General features: G+C 41.7%; 2 protein-coding genes across 3 annotated transcripts; both read right to left on the bottom strand.

Moving 5' to 3' along the window:
* Positions 1-220: 220 nt before the first annotated feature.
* Positions 221-8,485, bottom strand: LOC141003548 (carboxypeptidase Z-like). 2 transcript variants are annotated; one of them, XM_073474915.1, is made up of 11 exons: positions 8,131-8,485; positions 7,653-7,682; positions 5,924-6,298; positions 3,994-4,221; positions 3,675-3,901; positions 2,957-3,118; positions 2,668-2,826; positions 2,389-2,524; positions 2,071-2,210; positions 1,677-1,776; positions 221-834 (listed from the first exon to the last, which is right to left on the bottom strand). In XM_073474915.1, exons 1-11 carry the CDS (start codon positions 8,201-8,203, stop codon positions 476-478), a joined length of 1,989 nt encoding a protein of 662 aa, XP_073331016.1. In that variant the 5' UTR covers positions 8,204-8,485; the 3' UTR covers positions 221-475. The 2 variants fall into 2 exon arrangements, with proteins under 2 accessions (XP_073331016.1, XP_073331017.1); XM_073474916.1 differs by having other exon boundaries at positions 3,994-4,218.
* A 6,968-nt stretch (positions 8,486-15,453) lies between these two features.
* LOC141004120 (G-protein coupled receptor 26-like) lies at positions 15,454-18,481 on the bottom strand. Its single transcript, XM_073475617.1, has 3 exons — positions 17,811-18,481; positions 17,611-17,724; positions 15,454-15,691 (listed from the first exon to the last, which is right to left on the bottom strand). The coding sequence occupies exons 1-3, from the start codon at positions 18,479-18,481 to the stop codon at positions 15,454-15,456; spliced, it is 1,023 nt and encodes a 340-aa protein (XP_073331718.1).
* Between the last annotated feature and the right edge of the window lie 3,411 nt (positions 18,482-21,892).

The raw sequence follows: 21,892 nt of genomic DNA, 5'->3' as shown, positions 1-21,892 counted from the left end.
GGAGTGGCTTGGACCAGAAGTTGACTCAGCCTGCCTCCTAGTGGCCATCTGGCTTCATTACCTCCCAAAATATCATAACTAAACTAAGACGACGTGTGAGTCAATCAGAGTGAGAAAATATGTGAATATATTTCCTGTTTAAATGTGTTTTTAAGTTTTATTCTAGTGCATTTTTTGCTGTTCAAACATTATTAGTGGTATAATTAGTACAACAACGGACTGTTTACACATAAAAAGCTCTTTATTTCTGCTGTAAAAATGTTATAAAAGTATTTTAAAAAATCTCATTGTGGTCATTAATAGAAGTTATGTTATTATCAAGGCAAAAGCTCATAAAAGGTGCTTACGTTATAATTTCAAGTTTGGACGAAAGCTTACACGAAGGCCAGCCAGCTAGCTTTGACACCTTTCTGCAGCACATACAGTTACATGATAGCTCAGTTTGAGAGAGATTATATTCTTCCTCATTAAAGCTCTAATATTGTTTGAGCAGCCAGGTTGGTGCGGGTCCTCCCGGCAGGACAAAGTAGTTCCACCACCAGGGCTTCTCTGCTCTCTCCTCGCGGTTCTGGCTCAGATCAGCCATCAGGGTGTAGCGCTCGTACTGGTTGTAAGGGTCGAAGCGGTCGTAGGAGCCCAAAGACGGGATGATGTCGTCCTCCTCCTGCACGTCGGGCTGGAGAGTGGCTTTCTGCAGCACAAAGTCCACCCGGCCTGCCGTGGGCAAGCGAGCAGGCAGGTGGACTTTCTTCATAGCTCTGTTGTAGCCCGGGGCCTGGGCGGTCACGATGTGGATGCCAGGGGTGAGGAGGCGCCAGTAGTCTCCATTTTCAGCTGGGCAGGGAGAGGGAGAAGGAGGCGGAGCGTTTGGAGTTATTATTGTCATGCTTACATCTCTGAGTGGGACTGTTTGTTTTTTGAAGGGGCACTCCGAACTGTTTACTCACAAGGAAAGCCTTTGTTACAAGATTATTTTCACAAATCAAATAATTGTTTACTCCATCACAATTTCCCAGAGCCCGAAATGACGTCTTCATATTACTTTTTGTCCAACCAACAGTCCAAAATCCAAAGACTTTTCATTTACTGTCATAAATGACATAGAAAAGCAGTAAATCCTTATGTTTAAGAAGCTGGGAGCAGCAGAGTTTTGACATTTTTGCTTGAAAAACAACTTAGTGACTAATGGTCGTGGCTCTATACAGGTCAGGCAGGAAGACTCATACAGCATTCTTGGCATATATGGATGGTAGAGACGGGAAAAACGTCTTCGGACAATTCAAGACAGCTGTGTGATTACAGAGTTGGTCATGTGAAGGTTAAATATGTTCTTTAATTAACTTAACTTAATTGCCTGAAGTGATGCGTCGTGTTTGTTTGGTTGTCAGGCATTTTTGAGTCAGACGGATCAAAACTTCCAGAAAAATAAGTTTACTTGTTGTACTGAGTTATGGAAATTATTGCAATTGTACAGAAGGATTTTGACCACTATTTCATACACGACTTTAAATCTCACAAGAAGTACTTTAACGTAACAATAGTGGAGTGCCACTTAACAGAACAAAATGTGTCATGTTGGCCATGAGAAACATAGCTTTGGCTAATGTAACACAGTACAATACAAGAATTCATCTGTGGAAAATCTCGTGACTGTAGCAGCTGATGTTCATGATTACCTGTGGTGACGTCGTGCCGTATTCCTATGACTGATACCCTCGCGTCTTTGATTCCATTCCCCTCCTCGTCTTTCACGATGCCTTTGATACCTCGATGAGCCTGAGGAACACAAGTACATAAATCTTTATTCTGCTGATTTGGGCTGCCAAATCTCTTTGTTTCTCTCAATATTTCCCAGCAGTAATTATTCTAGTAAGTCTTTCCAGTTCAAAGGATTCTTACAGCAGAAGCATGGCTCTACATAAATGGCGACTAATAGCTTTCACTAACAGTTTAATTAAGAAGCGATGTGTTTTGAAGTTGGGGGGGAAAAACAACATTGGTGTTGGATCTCAGATCAGTCGGATCAGTGCATCCCTCAGCCAAACACCACAGTGTCAACAATGTTCTTACTGCTTCAATATATGTGATCAAAGCCTCGTGGTTTTCATGCCAGGCGAGAAATAACTCCTCTTCAGGAGGGAATTTATCACAGCCCAGCTCCACGGTCACCTCGAAACAGTTGGTGTGGAGATAGTTGAAGTCCTGCATGCCTGAAGGGAGACAAAAACAAAACAGCTTCACCCAGAGATCCACCATCAACTGTGCTGACCGTTCCCCAGGCCCTCTCACTGCCTCTGGTCTTACAGCGACCTCTAGTGGCTCCATCTGACATCTAATATAAGATATCCACTGTTAGACTGTAACTGAGGGATAATGTTTGCAACTCACTTCCTGCAATGCTGGACCACTGCGCTCCGTTAATGATTCCTTTCTGACTGTGGGTGCGAGATGATCCACACTGGGCGCTCTCATAGGACATTGTTTCATGGGCATTCGCATATGTTCTCGCAAGAAGCTTGAACACCTACATGATAAAAAAACCAAGAGTTATTTTTGTCATCTTCCAGAAAAGAACATATACATGAATTAAAGTTTTAAATTATGTCCAAATATAGGAACACAGTGAATGTTTTTCTGTTCTGGAGGTGTTTGAAGGAGCCCGTTCACCTGTTCATCCGGTGATGGGGAGAACATGCTGCTCTGCATCGGGTGTTTGGACAGATCATAGGGGTAGGACACCACCAGGTCTCCACCGTGGAAGTTAGCGGAGATCACAAATGGGATGGAGCGGATCCATTTCATGACAGCGTAAGTCTCCGGTGCAACCTGCATCGCAGCATGTTCGGACCAAGACATGAAGCACTAAATTTAAAGTGGTTCATCAGCAGCAGCGTCCATGAGGCTATAAACTATCATGCAGTGACATGACACATATGGAGAAGGATTCATACTGTACCTTACCAAACCAGTAATAGTCTGGGATTGGGACGTGGTCGGTGCGGTGGCCCTTTTGTCTGCGCCGGCTGTAAATGATGGACGTCAGATCAGGGAAGTTTCTGTTCAGGTCGATGTTCTGAGCGTTGTTTCGGCCGATGTTCCAGGACTCATATCTGCCACTCTGTGTGATTTACAAGTTTGTGTTTCAGAAAATTAGAGAATGACATTTATTATTGGGTTAAGTATTTAAGATGTTAATGACAGGTTATAATACTGATAAATGATCCAATCTGTTTTATGTGTTTTAAACAAACAATCCTGTGTTATTTCAGCCATATCTACCTTTTATCTTCTTATTCATTTGACAGTACTAATGAAAGATAAATAAATGTGATAATAATATTATAGACAGGGTTGGGTAGTAATGGATCTCATGTACTGTAATTGGTATTGTGTAATCAGATTACAAAAAATGAAAAATGAAAAAATGTGTAATTAGATTATACATAAATTGTCAAGGATTGCTGAATTACATTTTTAATTATGTCTTTAAAACTGTGACCCCTGATTCTAATGAATGGCTCATTATCAGGCTTCAGCAGAGCGTGATGACGGGCTGACTATAACATTTAACAAGGCGTGTGGATTATTAAAATATTTGGTTGGTTTTCCAACAAAAACAAAACATATGACTCAAACTGCACAGCGATTAATGTATGTACCACTGGAGAACTGACCCTCTCCTCATCATCGTTATTGTCCTGGGATCCAGAAACAGCCACCTCATATCCGTCAGGGTTCATGGAGGGCAGGATGTGGATGCGGGTGGTGTTGACGAGGGTCTGGATGCGCTCGTTCCCCAGCAGATACTCTGAGCACAGGTACTGAGACAAGTATATCAGCAGCTGGCGGCCCAGGACTTCATTCCCATGCATGTTGCCGATGTATTTCACCTCAGGCTCGACTGACACAGGATCACATTTACAGTTAAGTGGTCAAACTTCCTCCATAATGAAAAAGAATTCAGACTTACATCTGTACACAGATTTTACTTACGCAGCTCATGTTGTCCGGGGTTGTTTGAGAACTCGATGACGAGCATCTCCCTGCCCTCCATACTGCGACCAATGCTGTAGGTTCTTGCTATGTCGGAGCAACGTTCCTCGACTTTCTGCAAGATGGTGTTCATCTGAGCGTTGGAGTGATAGCTGAACTGTGGCGTGGTGGCAGGCTCCTCAGGAGGAGGCATCTCCATGCTGTCAACAGCCTCGGCATTTTGCTCTGCTGTAAAGAAAGCACAGCATGATTTATCAGCTTTGATCAATGTGCTTTAAGATCTAACTGGGACTGGCTACATTTTAGATATATCAAACAACACGTCTGTCTTCATTCTTGTCGGGCTGCCAGGCTATAAAAAGGATGTTTGAAGAGTCTGGTATGTACAGCAGAGACCAGAGAGAGAGGGTGGAAAGTCAATGTAGCACCAACAGCCTGATGTGCTTATTTCAGCTGACACATTAAACCATCTGCCCTTATTTTCATATTCACACTTATAGAGAGCAATAATAGCTCCAAAACCTCAAAGGACACATTAACACACATCTTCGTGCTGCCACAGAAGACTGCATCCGCCAAAACTCTCACTACTGGTTTAACTGTTGGATTTATACAGTGTGTGCGCTCATGTAACCGGCACAGTTTCATCCCTATTTTGGTTTGTTTATAGATTTCCAATGCATGTTTAAGCAGCATTAATGGATTTTTTGGCAATGGAATAAGTTGTAAACAACATCTCCACCAACTCATCAGCTGGCAAATCCTCCAAAGTTAGTGACCAGATGTTGTTAACTTTGTCATTTGGTGATGGGCAGGTAGCATAACATTGGGAAATTAGAGATATTCTGCTGAAAACAAGGTTGAAAGCTTTGAGACTGAACCAAAACACTAAAGCTGAGGGCAATGAAACCAAAACAATGAGCTTAAAGTGGCTAAAATGCCTCATAGAGCTGCAGAGTTGGTTGATAATTCTTTGTGTAGAGTGGCTTTAAAGTGAGATTACTTTTAACATGGTCCCAAGATGTTTAAAATGATGCTGATTATTAATCAATAAGGCACTGATTGTTTCTAACAAATTGATATTTATTAACAGGCTGCTACACAGTGTGGCACTAGTGTTTTACTAGTCCTGGTGCTGGAGCCAAGCTGTGTTGTTATCTTTCAAAATGACAACATTTTCATAAAGTGAGGCAAGAGGTTGCACCCACTTTTCACTAACATGCCTGAAATAGCTGGAGCAATTACTGTGAGATCAGTCTGAGGTCACATGATATCACAACAAGAACATCAGCTTGAAATTAACATGAATATGGAAATAATTACACAGCTCAGACTTGCTGCCAGACATCTGAACCAAACTCTACACAACTAGTGCAGTAGAACAGGATAAGACATTGTATTACATTTCATGGGTTAACTATAAGACTTTTATGAACATTTCACTGGACACAAATGTGAGAAATTATGTAACATAACGCTCAAATCATTTCACTCTGTCCTGCATAAGCTCTGCTGCTCATGCTCTCATATGGTTCACACATGATTTCTGCTGCATCTTTTTTTTTTATTTCTGACTTCAAGAATTCAAAAGTGTTCTTAGAAAACTGTCAGACTTTGTTTGTCTTTGTGTGGTGCATTAAGGTGCTGTTTATGACCATAGCCTGCTAATGAAAATACGTGGAAAAAGCCATAGAATCCAATAGAAGCGTAGGTTTATGTGGTGAACTAAGGCGTTCCAGTTGGACTTTATTTGAGGTGAGCCACATGAGCGAGTGTGCAAACCAGATGCCTGCTGAAAAGGGAAAAATGCTCTATTGAAACACAAAGGATTGTGTTTCTCCTGCAGAAAACAAGAAGGTGAAAGTGTAAATTTTATCATTTTTATCATTTCAGGTCACTAAATACCAAAGATATTTCACTTTTTTCTCACCTTGGAGGCCCTCCAGTGGGTCGTAGCATCCCTCTTGGTCACTGACAAAGAAGCGATCGCAGTCCAGGAAATAGGGCCAGGCCATTTCTATCCTGTCAAAAGCGTGGCTGCACTTCTTACGCATCGCCTCACAGGTGGTGCGACACGGCCTCAGCACCGTCTCCCTCTCACAGCGCGGCGCCAACACGGAGCAGCCCAGCATGCGGATTTCAGGGTTGCATTCTCCCCCGAGCAGAGACTCGACCACGCTCAGGAGGAGGTACTCGGCGCCCGCCTCGGCTTCTTCACGGGTCTTGTGGCCGAGGATGTTCGGGAACATGGTCTGAGTGTAGGACATGTCGTCGCAGTAGGACAGAAACACATCTGTGCATTTGGCTGAGGTAGAAAAAGAAATTCAGACAGGTCAGGAACACTGACCTATTATGCTTTATGTTTTTTCCCTTTCCTTTAGTGTTTATATTCTCTTAAAGATCAACAGACGCTCTACTCTCCCACAGAAAACACTGCTCCCGAAACGCCTCGTCAGGAGTCCCGCTTTCAATTCTGTGACTTTGTGACATCACATTACATCACAGTCAAGTCAAAGTCAAAGTCAAACATTTGCATCATTTATGTCAAGCGGCTAGTTGCTCTGTTGTTTTTAGCGGTTTAGCTGGCTCAGGCGTGTGTGAGCTGACCAATCAGAGCACACTGAGTATTCATCTTCTTAAAGAGACAGGAGCTAAAACAGAGTGTTTCAGACAGATGGGGGATACAGCCTTGCAGCACTGGACAGTCTGAGAAAACTGACGTGTTTTAGAGCACTAAAGCATGTAATCCTATTCTAGTGGTTACCCAAAATAAAACGATGAACCCGAAGATGAGCACAATATGTCTCCTTTAAATGATTACTCAGTAGAGCAGCAACATTAAGTTGATTCATCAATTAGTCAATCGAAAGAAAATTATCTGCCAACTATTTTATTCAAAGAAATATTTCAGTCACTTTTGAAGCAAAAATGTCAAATATTTGTGTGATCCAACCTTCTTAAATGTAAAGATTTGCTGCCATTTATTCATCATGATAGTAAATGAAAAGTCTTTGGGTTTTGGACTGTTGGTTGGACAAAAGAAGCAATTTGGAGGCGTTGCTTTGAGCTCTGTGAAATTGAGATGAACATGCATCTAGCTTTATTGAACAATTAATTGAGAAGATAATCAACAGATAAAAATAATTGTTAGTTGCAGCCCTGTTAATCAGATCGATCAACAGAGAAGATAAAACAAGAACAGTATGGAACACAGCCAGACCAGCAGCCAGTAGTAATCCAGCTGTATCAGTCTCATTCTGAGGGATCGGGACATGTGTCACACACTTAATCATGAGCCTCACTGTGCTGTCTTCAATCATGGAGCTCCAAACATTTCTATTATCTCTGGAAATTAGAATTTGAATATTTCATAGTGCCATTGATCATCTAAAAATACACATGATAGTCTTATGGCTCTCGGGCCAGATTCCATTAAGGCTACACCCAGCGTGACTTATGATCTCATCCTTTTTGTTAATAAAAACACTGACTTCATTCAAATCCACGGGGATGTAAGGGTAAAAAACACTTGACATGTCTGGGCGGTTTTTCTCTGGCTAATAAAGTCAAGGAAAGGCTACAGCTGATGAGTTTAACAGTCGAGAGAGGCTGCTACAACATGCAGGACCAAGTCTGACTCCAAGGCCAGGGGTACTTACGTTTTTCCTCCAGTATTGGCTTGCACAGTCCTGTAAGACACAGCAGTATGTCATTAGCTGACACTGTGGCAGACACTAGATGGCAGAGTGGTTTCTGTAAAAAGCCTCAATGTGGCCTACAAAGTATTCTGCTTGTATCCACCTCTGGTTTTGCTTCAGCAGCTTTTCTAAAATGCCTGTCTGTCTCCAAAGTGTCATCAAGACATGAGAGAGTTGAAGGAAAAGACTGAAAAGCATGCTTTCATCTGGAATATTAACACAATGTGGAAAGTTATAGGCCAGCATCTCATCATATTCACAACCATTCTGTGGTTTTAAGTTTCTACAACTTACATACAAGCACTTTTCATAAGTTTTACTGCATGGAAGTCAGCTTCTGGGTCCAGCCTGCACATGGGAATATGCCATGTCCAATTCATGCAGCAGGTCCAGGGTGCACGTACAATAATCATACTCACATACAGCTGAGAAAGTTTACCTCGAAATCCTGGGTGGCACCGCGGAGGAGCACACGACACAAGGACCAACAACTGCAGCAGCACCAGCAGCATGATGCTCGTTTTCCCCGCAGCTTTTACTCTGTAATCCGTTTCGATGTGGCACCCCACGCACGCAGCCAGAGGGTGTGTGCGTCAGTTTCCCCAAGTCTGCAGAAGTTCCCTCTCAACTCCCCTCAAAGCGGCTTTATTAGGCGTATTACGGTTAACTATCAAGTTACAAGAGGAAATGGCTCTGAGGTGAAGTAGGGACGTGTGAGCGCAAAATGTGCATGCGGACTTTTACGCATGTGGCGCTCATTGAAGGAGACTTAAGGTGGACTGAGGCTTTTGTTGTGTTTACACCAGTTTTGAGTTTAGTTGTTGACTTTTTTTGTTCCAGGAAGGTTCTGACTCTGAAAATGATGAAACTGCAAATTTCCCCTCGTCCATATTCGTCTAGCCTATTATAGAGTGGGTTAGTAATCAGTCCCGAAACCCGGAAATCAGTTAGAATCTTTGCACTTCCGGTTCCCTCGTCTCAAATTCAACAGGTTTTTTGAATGGGTTTTCGTCAAAATGCCCAAAATAAGGTCTGTGGTCACCACAGGCTGGAGGTATTTACAAGTTTTGTTCTTCGACATAAAATGCATCATGAAATGTCCAAATGAATTATAAAGCGCTTACGTGAAAAGCAGCATAAATGCGACTGCAGAAGTTGTTCAGATAGAAAGTTTAGTCAAACGTACGACAAGGGACCTTTTATTGGTTACAAAGCAGTCTCAATTTAAAACTGATCCCTCTGTATGACCTACATAAGCAAACACGACCATCAGCAAAAAGATTGGGTTTTTTCTGTATACATATTATAGTTACGCTTAAAAATACACTACCGTTCAAAAGTTTGGGGTCACCCAGACAATTTCATGTTTTCCATGAAAACTCACACTTTTATTCATCAAATGAGTTGCAAAATGAATAGAAAATATAGTCAAGACATTGACGAGGTTAGAAATAATGATTTTCATTTGAAATAATAATTTTGTCCTGTTGTAGGAGGAAATTAGCTCCAATCAAGCGCTGTCCACAGGGTATGGCATGGCATTGCAAAATGGAGTGATAGCCTTCCTTATACAAAATCCCTTTTACCTTGTACAAATCTCCCACTTTACCAGCACCAAAGCAGCCCCAGACCATCACATTACCTCCACCTTGCTTGACAGATGGTGTCAGGCACTCCTCCAGCATCTTTTCACTTGTTCTGCGTCTCACAAATGTTCTTCTGTGTGATCCAAACACCTCAAACTTAGTTGTGTCTGTCCATAACACTTTTCTTCCTGAATCTTCCTCTGTCCAATGTCTGTGTTCTTTTGCCCATCTTAACCTTTTCCTTTTATTGGCCAGTCTCAGATATGGCTTTTTCTTTGCCACACTGCCTAGAAGGCCAGCATCCCAGAGTCGCCTCTCCACTCCATTTAATGAAGCTGCCAGTTGAGGACCTGTGGGGTGTCTATTTCTCAAACTAGAGACTCTAATGTACTTGTCCTCTTGCCTAGTTGTGCACCTGGGCCTCCCACTTCTCTTTCTATTCTGGTTAGAGCCCGTTTGTGGTGTTCTCTAAAGGGAGTAGTACACACCGTTGTAGGACATCTTCAGTTTCATGTCAATTTCTCGCATGGATTAGCCTTCATTTCTCAGAACAAGAATAGACTGTCGAGTTCCAGAAGAAAGTTCTCTTTTCCTGGCCATTTTGAGAGTATAATCGAACCCACAAATGCTGATGCTCCAGATACTCAACTAGCTCAAACGATGGCCAGTTTTATAGCTTCTCTAATCAGCACAACAGTTTTCAACTGTGCTAACATAATTGCACAAGGGTTTTCTAATCATCAATTAGCCTTTTAACACAATTAGCTAACACAATGTACCATTAGAACACAGGAGTAATGGTTACTGGAAATGGGCCTCTGTACACCTATGTAGATATTCCATTAAAATCAGCCGTTTCCATCTAGAATAATCATTTACCACATTAACAATGTCTAGACTGTATTTCTGATTCATTTAATGTGAAAAAAACAGTGCTTTTCTTTCAAAAATAAGGACATTTGCAAGTGACCCCAAACTTTTGAACGGTAGTGTATGTCGAACATACTTCGAATGTTCATACGAAGTCAAATTCCTTGTTTGTGTTTCACATACTTGGCCAATAAAGCTGATTCTGATTCTGATTCTGATGTCGAAAAGAATTGTGCATTAAAGTGTCTAAAACGTCTAGAAATTTGTTATAGAATTTGTTGTGTTGGTTACTAACATTATCCCAAATAAACTCACATATGGGAGCTCCATACATACAAGGCCACCTTTAGACTTTAAATTCCTCATAATAGAACAATGATTCTCACAAATACTATCAAAATAGTAGTGAGATGGAGAAAAACCTTTGATTGTCTCAAGTGGATGTGTAATTTTGCTTCAGGATTGCCACCTAATCTCATTTTCCACACAAAACACACAGAAGATTTTGTCACAGCTACGTTTTCTAAGGGAGCTTATTTTACTCATCCCACTAATTATAGGCTCTTCTCTCCTTCAAGCCGAGCTGATCTGAATTAGATGGGAAGCATGATTGTTCATCACTCAGGCTGGCGGGCGCTGGACCCCTGGGTTCAAGAATGGATAGAGAGTCCTCTGGCTTTAATGATTACAGCAGGTCGAGGGTGATGTGAGCATTAGAAAAGTAGAAATACTACTGTATATATCCGCTAAATCAGGAATATGAATTATGCAAATTACTGCACGGCAGAGAAATAAAGTGAATGGACATGAAGCCCTGTGGGAGAGATGACACCTTATTGGATGTGTGCAGAGAGAAGTACTTATAGAGAGTGATTTAAACTGACACAGGAATTATAAGCCTGTTAGAGAAGCCGAATGACTCTTGTTGATAACAATCTACAATTTATTGTGCTGGACAAACACCTGTGTAGAGAAATTTAGCTGTAAGATAATATATGTAGGTTTAAAATTGGTTCAGTGTGTGGTATTCACAGCCAAAAACAGGTGGAGGAATGAAGCCCAAACTAGAGTTTATGTTGTGAAAACCTTCCAGTCTGTGCAGGTTAGGAAACTGAACACTTTGGGTGCCATGAGCAATACGTTTGAACGTAGTCGAAATATATAGTTTACAAGAAATATGCAGCTTTTAAGCAGCACTAGCAGCATGCAATTGTGAAATTTAAGAGATCCATGTTCTCCAGAGGATGAAACCCTCTGATTTTTCTTCAAGCACCACCATGAGGTTGAAAGTTGTGCTTTTGAGGAACATGTTTCATGATGATCCACCGCAGGCTTCATGAGGACTTACAGTACAGTGAGTTTCAGCTCATTGTTCAGCTGTGCGTCCTGCAGCCTTACTGTTGTCACTCTAATCACTCTCATGCCACAGTTTTCTGCCGGAGAAGGAAAATGCTTGACATCTAAAAATCCTACATCCAGTACATGCTCGGCACCAAACAGCAGACACTATAAGTGACTAGTTGGTGAACCAAGGGGAGCATTTTTCCCCACAGGGGTTGGTAAAGACCAAATTGTTGTCAGCTGCTCCCAAGTGACCAAAAACTGTGTGTAGTTTTTCAACAGGTGCCATCATTGCATCAAAATGTCAGTTTATCCAGCACTTTGGTTTATGAAAAAGTAACTGTGAGGCCTGATCTTCCCATCAGCCTCATTGTGCTAGATAGCAAATGTTAGCATGCTCAACAACATTAACGCTAACATCTGCACTTAGCTCAAAGCAGTTCACTCTCATAGAGCCGTTAGCATGGCTTAGACACTTGTCTTATTTCTTTACTCTTCCTGCAAAAGTTGATGATGATGCACTACTAGACATCTGGCCTCAAAACTACTTCATTCTGAATTGATGCATCACCTTTTTGCAAACATTTTTTAATCATACTTGTGTTTTAATTACATTTGAAATGTCGGGTGATTAATCACTGTTTCATAACTTTTCTCAAAGGAGGTGTCTGAAGGTGTTGAGGTGTACCTGCAGATTTTAAATGCTCCTTGGTCTTACTCATAAGTTTATACTGAAATTCCACTTAAGTGTCAGAAGAGTCGTAGTTACAGTCATATGGATAATGTGGTTTACGAAGTGTGTTGATACCCGTTAAACTAACTCATCCGTCTCAGTTGTTGCAGTGACACATGTTTTGCTTTGCATATATTTTTCATTTGAGCAGTTTTAATCACCAGTTTTCATTTTATGATTATTGGGGTTAATTAGAAAATGTGTAACTATAGCAAAGTCTGGGGCTTTGGAGCAACCTTGAGCTGATTTTAGCATGAATTGCATGAATTAAGCCACAGAAAAATGGAGATTCCCTCACTTAATGCTGCAAATAATTACTGTTGGTCTGTTTCCATGCATCAAATTAAGCCCTGAGTCATTACCAAGTCTGAATAAATCTGAATCACTAATCTGCAAAAGTGATCTTTGACTTGTCTCTTTAATTACACTCGGCAATAATGCTGCTGTAGCCGAGATTGCTCATCTGACACCACAGTCATATTTTTACTGCTCATCATAGAGGTTATAATTAGGCCCATGAGGAGGCTGAAGGTAGAACAATGTGATGCAGAAACCGTGTAGCTGGTGGTGAAAGAGCAACCAAACAAGTTTTATTTCCTCTTAGGTTTACCTATATTCAGATATTGAATATTGCCTATAATTTTTTCTATAATCCTCATCTATCATTGGAATAAAAGAATCAAAGTCCTACTATTTGCCATTTAGTGTCCAAGACCTTCAGTCGTACTGCTTGAATTCAATTTGCAAACATACAAATTAAATCGAAGGGCATTATCTAGATTCAATGACGTTACTGTGAAAAGATAAATATCTTTAATAGCTTTATAATTGACAGCTTTTATTGCACAGATTCCACTAATAGCTAATCACACTGCCAAAGAACAGCAAGTGGCTCACAGGATGAAAAATACATGTGCATAAAGTACATCCAAAGAAACTGATTTTTAATAACAAAACAGCTATTTAACGGCTGAAAAAGGTCACATATTTAAATCTGGCACAAACACAAAACGGTGTGTTTAAAGCACTTTGAAAGCATTCCTATGCTACATCACTTTGCTCCCCCTTTTACGTAGACAAAAAGATGTTCCTGTACAGTGCAAAATAGATAATAACATCAGTAAATATCCATAGAAACATTTTCTCCAGTCAACTGGCAAAACAAAGCACAGTTGTGCATTTCAGTTCAAAGTGGGCTATCTCTAGTACATTCAGTTACAAACTCACACTTAAAAAGATAACTCCAGGAATATTCTGTGTTTTTCCTAATGTCAAAAAATCCCATGAAAAAGACCAAAACTGATTAAGAATTGATCTCACTAACAAGTGTTGTCTGTGCTGCAGCTGTGCTCAATCTTTAAATAAACTCACAAATCACATCATCCCTGCCTCCTGGACTCAGTACGCTGGTTTAATTCACAAGAGAGTTGGATTTAATTACATGACACTCGTGTCAAAACTAAGATGCTTTGCAGACGAAGTGGTGTGGAAACCACATAACACCTGGCAGTCAAATAAACTAATTTGCTTACTTACATGGATTGTGATTCAAAAGAGCAAAGAAAAGCACATCGATGAGACACTTTTTCACAGGGTGACATGTCTCTTCTTTACCAAGAACCAGGGCACTGTAGTTTTTTTGTCAAACAAACATACCCTGCACCTCAGCCATTAATTCTCACTAGTGCACCAAGTGTGTATTCATCTGAAAATAGTCTCCAAAAAGCATATATATATACTGTATATATATATATATATATATATGACCATCTTCTTAAAGGGTACCCCCACCAATGTTAGACATTAAAGTGTACAGGTCTCTGGGAGTACTTCTGCATATGTAAAAAGATTAGTGTTTAGCCTTTTGTGACTCCAGGGGAAGTATGAATGTTATCTGATTAATTGCCTCAGAGTCACTCAAGGCTAAGTTGCATTGTGGGTAATGTATGCATCAAGTTATGAAAGAATACGTGTTATTAAAAGGGGATATCTCTGGTTCTGCTCTGGCAATTTTGGTCATTTGTTTTGGAGTGCAATACTAGACCAATTGAAGGCTTTTTAAAATGTGGCACTACATTACCCACAATGCAATTTAGCGACTGAGTGACATCACTGGAGGCAATTAATCAGATTACATGCAGCTTCCTCTGGAGCCACAAAAGGCTTTATACTACTTTTTTCACATACAGTATGCAGTAGTTCTCCCCAATACCTGTAAACACACATTAATGTGTAAAATTGGTGGAGTTACCCTTTAAAGATTCACATCTAGTGTACATTTGATACACCTCTGTCATCTCCCCACATTTACTGTCTGTATTTCTACTGATACACAAAAACAAAAGATGATGGGCCTGGTGCTGGGTGAGTGACCTAGTCGTTTCATGGCACTTGTTGACAATAACAAAAAAAACAATATCACCATTCTTAGCATTTAATATCATGGTGTAAATATTATTTGCCTTTGGCTCCAGTAACTATAGTAGCTCTGAGAAAATTAGACAAAGTGCATCAATATTCAGTGACTGACATGACACCTCAGAGTAGTCTAACATGGTCAATTACAGAACATGGCAATAATGTGCAGCAGTTTCTCCACAGGTACATTATCTGGAAACAACATAGTCTTTCCGTCTTTTCACATCCTCACTCTGACGCCTATCGACCGTCAGTTTCTTGCTCTGTCCCTGCCGTTTTGTGGCAGTGGAAAGGTCACTACATGTGGATTTGTCAGAATCATTATAAAGTGGTTGGTACAGTACAAAAGGCCACTTTATACATGTCTCTCAGAGAGAAGAAGGGGCATGTCTCCAGCAGCTGGACCTTCAGTTTGAGATGAATCTGAACCCTTTTTCGATGAAATTGTCTGACCTGTGTGTGGTTTTGTGTGTGTTTTCATCTCAGATGACTCACAAATCCCTTGGTTACCGTCTGAGACCAACGTCTTCCACATTGTCCCCGTCGCTCCCTATCTGTCTTCCCCTCTCGCCCGTTCATCCTCCCCCTCACTGCTGTCTTTTCATTCTTCTCCACCCACCATCTTCCTCGTGTTTGCTCTCTCTTCGCCCCCCCACCCACAATCAGTCTCCTCTATCTGCTCTCTTTTCCCTTCCCAACAATATCCTGTCCTCTCTGTGTCTCTCCTCATTCTTTTCCTCCGCCCACCTCCTTCCAAGAGGCAACCTTTATTTTTGGCTTGTAGTGTGTATCTGTCATGTCCGCACATTTGCCATTAGCTAATCCTCTGGAGGCAGTAGTCGTTCTCTGTGTCTAAAGAGCTGTTGTGGCCAGACGAGGGGTACAGGTCGCGGCGGAGCAGCCTGTTGACGACAGTAACCAGGACTTTCTTGTACTGCTGACGTAGGAGGGAGTAGGCGAAGGGGTCGGACGCAGCCTTGCTGTATGTCAGGCACTTACTGATGATTCCCCAGTGGCGGTTGATGTCCACAAAGGGTAGAAGCTCGGCCAACCTGAAGGGGCGGCAGCAGAAACATGACTAAACAAAGTACATTTTTAACGTTGTCTTCATGTAGTCACTTACATTTGTGATAGATGATACATAAATAATTGTTCAGTTACTGGCTCTTGGTTGGAATAACTAGTAAACAGGAGACACTATTGTGTGTTCACCATCATTTCTTATATCCAGTTGTATTTCATTTATGTGGATATTGGGGAAAAATAACGCTCCACTGACAAATGTATGGAAGATGCGAAATGCCCATGTAAAAAATCGGTCAGGCTCTAAATATGATAACTGATCATTTCAAGTAGAAGTTCCTAACCTGTAGTTTGTGCACACCTGAGGGTATTAAGGGCCCAGATGTTGTGAGCAAAGATGGATGATTTAATAATCCTCAGATCTAAAAAGATTTCTTGAGTTCTTGACTTTTTCCCTCCTCTCTGAACCCTTTTGGGTTTGGGTATTGCCAGTTGCAATCTTGTTGCTTTCCTCTGAAAATGTAAAAAATCTCCTTCTTCTTCTTTATGTTTATTGGTGGATTGCAAAACTGCTAAGTAATTTAAAGCAATTTGGCTTCATGTTATTGGCTAAAATTGTATTTTTGTGTCATGAATTTTCCATGTCAAACTAAAATCAGATCGCAATGCCAATTTTTTGATGGCCTTGTACGTCTTTGTTTGATTTACTTTGTGTTGGTGTTTTAAAACGACACATGTCTAGTGACAAATTAGATGAAAGAGTGTTTTTCTGTGTCAAGGCAAAGATCTGTTGGGAATGTTAACACTGGGGAGCTCTTCGCCTTTTTAACAATTCAAAAGGTTCACTCTCATATACAGTACCTCGTGTTCTGCTAATTAAGGCAACGTTATGTAACAAAAAATGTCACTGAAGCATGAAGTTACCACGAGAGGCGTCACCGTCAGTAAATGATGTGTAGAAATGCTCATTCTAAAACAGAACAGACACACGAGCAGGAGTTATCGTAACTCGATGGTTTGGCGTCCACAGTCACTCAGGCTACTTTCAGTGTCTGGTCAGGAGGTCACTCCACATTTCCCTTCCTAATGTGTCTCCCCTCCTCTCTCCCATATGTGCGCCACAAATGTCAAACTGATGGATCGTCAGCACCACAGCTGGCTGACGAAAGGTTTGAGGGCCCCTGAAGCGCTTCCTCTTTTTTTCTCTCTCTCTCTGGGAGCGACTATCAGTCTATACTGTACTGTAGCTATTGTGCTGCACTGTACTGTGTGTGTTTCTGTGGATGCAGCACTGCAGGCCACCTGTTTACAGTGAGATCAGGCGACTAACGAGCCGTCTCATGGTTTATATAACTGATAATAATCAAGATGGTGTGAAATGCAGTGTGTGGTGTTAGCTGAGGACGCTTTAGGTGTTGAATTGTTTGCAGTGGTGCGACAGATGTTCATCCTGTGGACCGTAACATGCGTGTCTGTGTCTCTGATGTGTCTGGATGCAGAAATGAGGTTAACTACTCATTAAAGGTGCAATATGTAGTTTTTGGGGAAGGAAATTTTAGTCAGAAGAGAAAGATCCTTATTGACTGACTTTGAAACAACCTCTCCTTGTTTTCATGACTAAATAAACAAACATAATTTCAAACTGTTTTACTTTGTTTATATGTGGCGGACCCTGCCACCTTTCTAGCTTCAAACAGTGTTCGAGAACAGCTTGTAATGGAAAATATAAATATTTCTGAGTTTGTATTATTACCTCACTAATATTGTAAATATTAAAATTCTGATATTGAATCCCTTCTCCAAAACTACACAGTGCCCCCTTTAAATTCAGGCTATGTTTTAATATTATTCACAAAACTCACAAAGTAAATTGCTCAAGTGGGCTCATTTATCTTTTGAGTTTTGCTGTAAATCCAGTGATTTATGGGCAATTATCAGCCCGACTTACCTTGTAATTACATAAGGAGCGAAGCAGATGATGAATGAGCCGATGAAGATGCTGATCTTCTTTGTGGCTCTCTGCTTTCTCCTCTTTTGCTCGGATAAACACCTTTGCTTCACACTGAAAACAACAAAATGCCTTTAACATTCTGCTCAAAGTAGTGACAAGACTGAGTAATAAAAGCCAAAGGGGGTTTTGTGAGCTACCTTGGGTGAATGTCGACCAGGAGGAAAAGAGTCTGCATGGTGATGATGTCAATCCTCTTGCAGTGAAACCTGGCGACTTTGAGCACCTTCAGGTAGGTGAAACACAGGATGAGCAGGGAGAGCATGAAGCTGGTGGCGTGGAAGACGACAGTGAAGATTGTGAACTTCATCCTGTCGCCGGTCTCCTCGCTCAGCTGCAGGGTGCAGGACGCGTACACGTCGCTGTAGTTGACCCAGGAGAAGAGCAACGCCGTCAGGGAGAAGGTGAAGGAGTGGAGCCACGAGTAGCACACCATGATCAGCGCGTCCTTGTAGCGCATTTTGGTGGAGTAGCTGAGCGGGAACACCACAGCTATCCACCGGTCAATGCTGAGGGCTGCCATGCTCAGCATGGTGTTCGCGGTGAGGAAAGTCTCCAGAAAGCTCACCGTGTGGCACGCGCAATCCCCAAAAGGCTGCTGCTTCCTGATAATCCCCACCAGAGTGGCCGGCATGTTGAGCACAGTGATGAGGATGTTGCAGAAGGACAGGTTCATGGTGAAAACACCGGGCACCTGCCGGCGGATCTCGGTGCTGTGGACGAAACATAGCAGCACCAACAAGTTTGACAACAGCGAGACGACCGCGACCACGACGATGAACAACGCGAAGATGATCTCAGCAAAGTCCATGTCTCACTCCGGAAAGTGGCCTCTCGGGTTACCTGTCGCTGATAATAAGCACTTAAAATCAACCATGGTCGCTTCACCGCAATCCACTTCACTTTAAATCCCCGTGCGTCCGCGCGTCGCCGTCCTCTCCCAACTTCCACCAGCGCTGTCCAGCGTGCTGAAGCGAGCAGCCTCCGCCACCATCTCTCTCCTCAAACTTACCGATTATTCCCCTTTAACATCTATCAAATGCAAGATTAAAAAAAATGTTTAAAAAAAAATCTTTGCGAAGTGAAGCAGACATGTCTTTGAGCAGCATTCAAAAGGCGCGCACGTCAGATCCAGGTCTGGCAGGGGGGAAAGCAGCATGCCTACTGAGGTGAATGAGCATTTTTACATATCACATGGAGGAGACGTGGGAACAACTTGTCCTAGTCGCAAAACCTCCAAAGTCACGCTTTACTTCCTATAACGGAGTATTTCTACGTTGTTTTGTTTGTTCCTTTGCACAAACTTGCGCGCAAATCCAAATCAATCATCCCGCGTAAGTTATTCACACGCGAGTTTGCATTGATCACCCCTCGTTCAGAATCAATGTGCAATCTGCAGGCAAAAGGTTGCGGAGAAATCCGGGGATGCGCTCCCGGATGATTGGAGACGCTTCTGCCGTGACCAAATGGCACCAGGTGCACACGCGCGCCGGAGAGGCACGGGGGCAAATAGATCCTTTTCCTGAAATGAATTATTTATAGCCCCGTGGCTACTGTAGATTCACTGTGCGCGCTATCATAACTTGTGTCTGGTATGCAAAAATATACAAAAGCACAGCCATGTAGAAAAGGGGATGTAATATTTTCTCAGATATGATTTTGTCCCAGTCCCACTGACAACTTGATTTTGTAATTGAACTACTTTTTAGGGCGATCAAGCAACACAGCCATAGACTGGACAAACAACCCACACCAGCCCTGCGCCGCACATAAAGAAAGAAGTTTAAAAAACTGCTCATAGAGAGACTTCTGTATTTTTCATTTATGTGCAAATTCCCCATGAAGCAAAAAAAGATATCCATATCCTTTCAGTTTCAGTTGGTAATAATGCAGTTATAAATGTTGTTAGGCTCATAAATGCTAATGGGTTCATCGCCTTTTCTAATAAGCCATCATGTCAGCAGTTATACTATTTTACATTAATTAAGAGATTCTCACTTTCTAATGAGTTTTCATGCCAGTAGCTATAAATATTAAAGCTGCTGTATTATTTTCTTATTAAAATAAGTGTTAAATAGCTCCATATTCCCACAGTAATCACTGTTGGAGAGTGTTTGGTCAGGAAACCCATGTCTCTCCTCCTCCAGCTAATGCAGTAAAAGAGTGAAGAATTTTTCTGGTATCCCTGCTCAATTTATCCAATCAGGACAGAGAACTCCAAAAAGAGGCAGTTCTGTCCTCCTGTTTACCAGAAATGGAGCAACTACCACTTCCAGCACTCTCAGTGACGGCTTATACAATCAAACAGGCCAAAGCAAAGAAAAACACTTGAAAAAACGAAAGAGGCAGTGAAACAAAGAAAGGATGGGAGGGGATCGCTAACTGCAAAACGGACAGAAAGTTAGCTAAAATGACACTTACAGCAGCTTTATTTACTTTTTACAATAATATATCCAGTCTGCAGTTGTCCAACCCAATTGCCAGAAAGAATGGTTAGGTTTAGGCACAAACACCACTTAGGGTTAGAAAAAAGATCATGTTTTGGCTTATCTGGTTCTGTCGGCACAAATGGCCGAGAACTGACAAAAATATCTGGTTTCGTTGCCTCTAAAATGGCTGGAAAATGTCTCAATGTCTCTTTGAAAATATCCTTTGATTTCACGCTTACAAATGTTGGAACACATATGTTGCTTCCAAGAAGCTAAGAGGTCTAATAATTCTCTTATTTTTCAACCCCAAAGTTATTTCTTCTCACTGGCTTCTAACGGATCCATACAGAATCAGTAAATGATTTATAAACCATTGATGCAGCTATTAGTTACAACTTATAAATGCTTTAAAATGGGGTGGTCCCAAAACACCAGCCAAAGGGATCGTTCACAACCTGGCAACCCAGTGAATGATGGATTAACCACTAATAAAGCTGCTGCTCACTACTTATAAACTCTTTGTAATAAAAAAATAGTAGCAATCACCAATATTCTTATATTCTTAATATAGAAGATAAGAACATGTTGAACCCTAAATCAGCACCTTGTGTTTCCTTTTTTTCTCTCTTTTTTTTCTTTTTACAAGCAATTAAATCCATATATCTCCTTGAGGAGCCGTGGAATAAAAGGAATAAGAAAAAAAAACTCTAGGAATTGGAAAAAAACATCGCTACTGAGTCGAATTCGAGGCTTACGACTCATTAAATTGGTCCCCAATCCAAATTGAAGCCTTGTACTGTAACCAGCACCAGAAGTGCACTACAGAAATGTTTGTGCTCGTTACTGAGTCATGCCCAATTCTGGAGATGCTCGTGTAGACGGTGACTCACTGGGGTCAGACACAGCCTGCAGGGGTTTTGTATGTCTTTTTTTTTTTCGCTTTCATTTGCCTCATACTCCCCCTCTTTTGAGGCTTGTGCCTGAATCCCCTTCCCCTCCAATTAAGAGCGCTGTTTTATTTATTTACACTATCAAGAAGCATGTGAATTTGCTTTACTCAGTAATAGCTGAGTGTTTAAAGTGATTAGGTGAGTCATGATTAAATGTAGTTTAGGAAAACCCTGAGGCGGACTATCTGTAGAGTGAAGCATCAGTAGCTGATGAAAGGAACACCGTATTCTAGGAGTAATGAAGCTACTACAGCGCTGAGGGTGTGTGTGTGTGTGTGTGCCAGTGTGTGTTTTGTCATGTGCAGGAGTCTGAGAGTCAGAGAGACAAAGCAGCGGTGGGTGATGTCAGTCGCCTACAAACAAGTGATCAAATGCCTGGGAGAAAGCTACAGCTGGGCTCCTGGGGGGAAAGTGCAAAGCTATTTATAGGCCTGATGGGGTGTCACCTCTGATATAACTCTGAGCGCCGGTGTATTACCTAACCGAGGCATCAGAGCGGTGCGCAGCCGAACACAGCTTTAAAACGGCAAATGAGATTGCTTTGAGAGGATGCTTTTATGTGCGTTGAGTAAATCAGCCACTGCGGTGTTAGGTATCCTCCAGAACGCCACGAGGATCTGTAGAAGCAAATTCACTCAAGCGCTAGAAGATAGCTGCTGACTGACCAACACTGTGTTCTTGTCTCTACACCCAGCAATTAGGATATAAACCCAACACTTCTGTCTTCGCTCCATGTTAGTGAGCACTTTTCCTTTGCCAAGACAATCCCTCCACTTGGCAGGTGTAGCCCATCAAGATGCTGATTAAACAGCACGATTATTGCTACAGGTGTGCCTTGCAGTT

This window comes from Pagrus major, chromosome 10, assembly GCF_040436345.1.
Source record: "Pagrus major chromosome 10, Pma_NU_1.0".
Lineage (NCBI taxonomy): Eukaryota > Metazoa > Chordata > Actinopteri > Spariformes > Sparidae > Pagrus > Pagrus major.
This window is presented reverse-complemented; position numbering and strand designations above follow the sequence as displayed.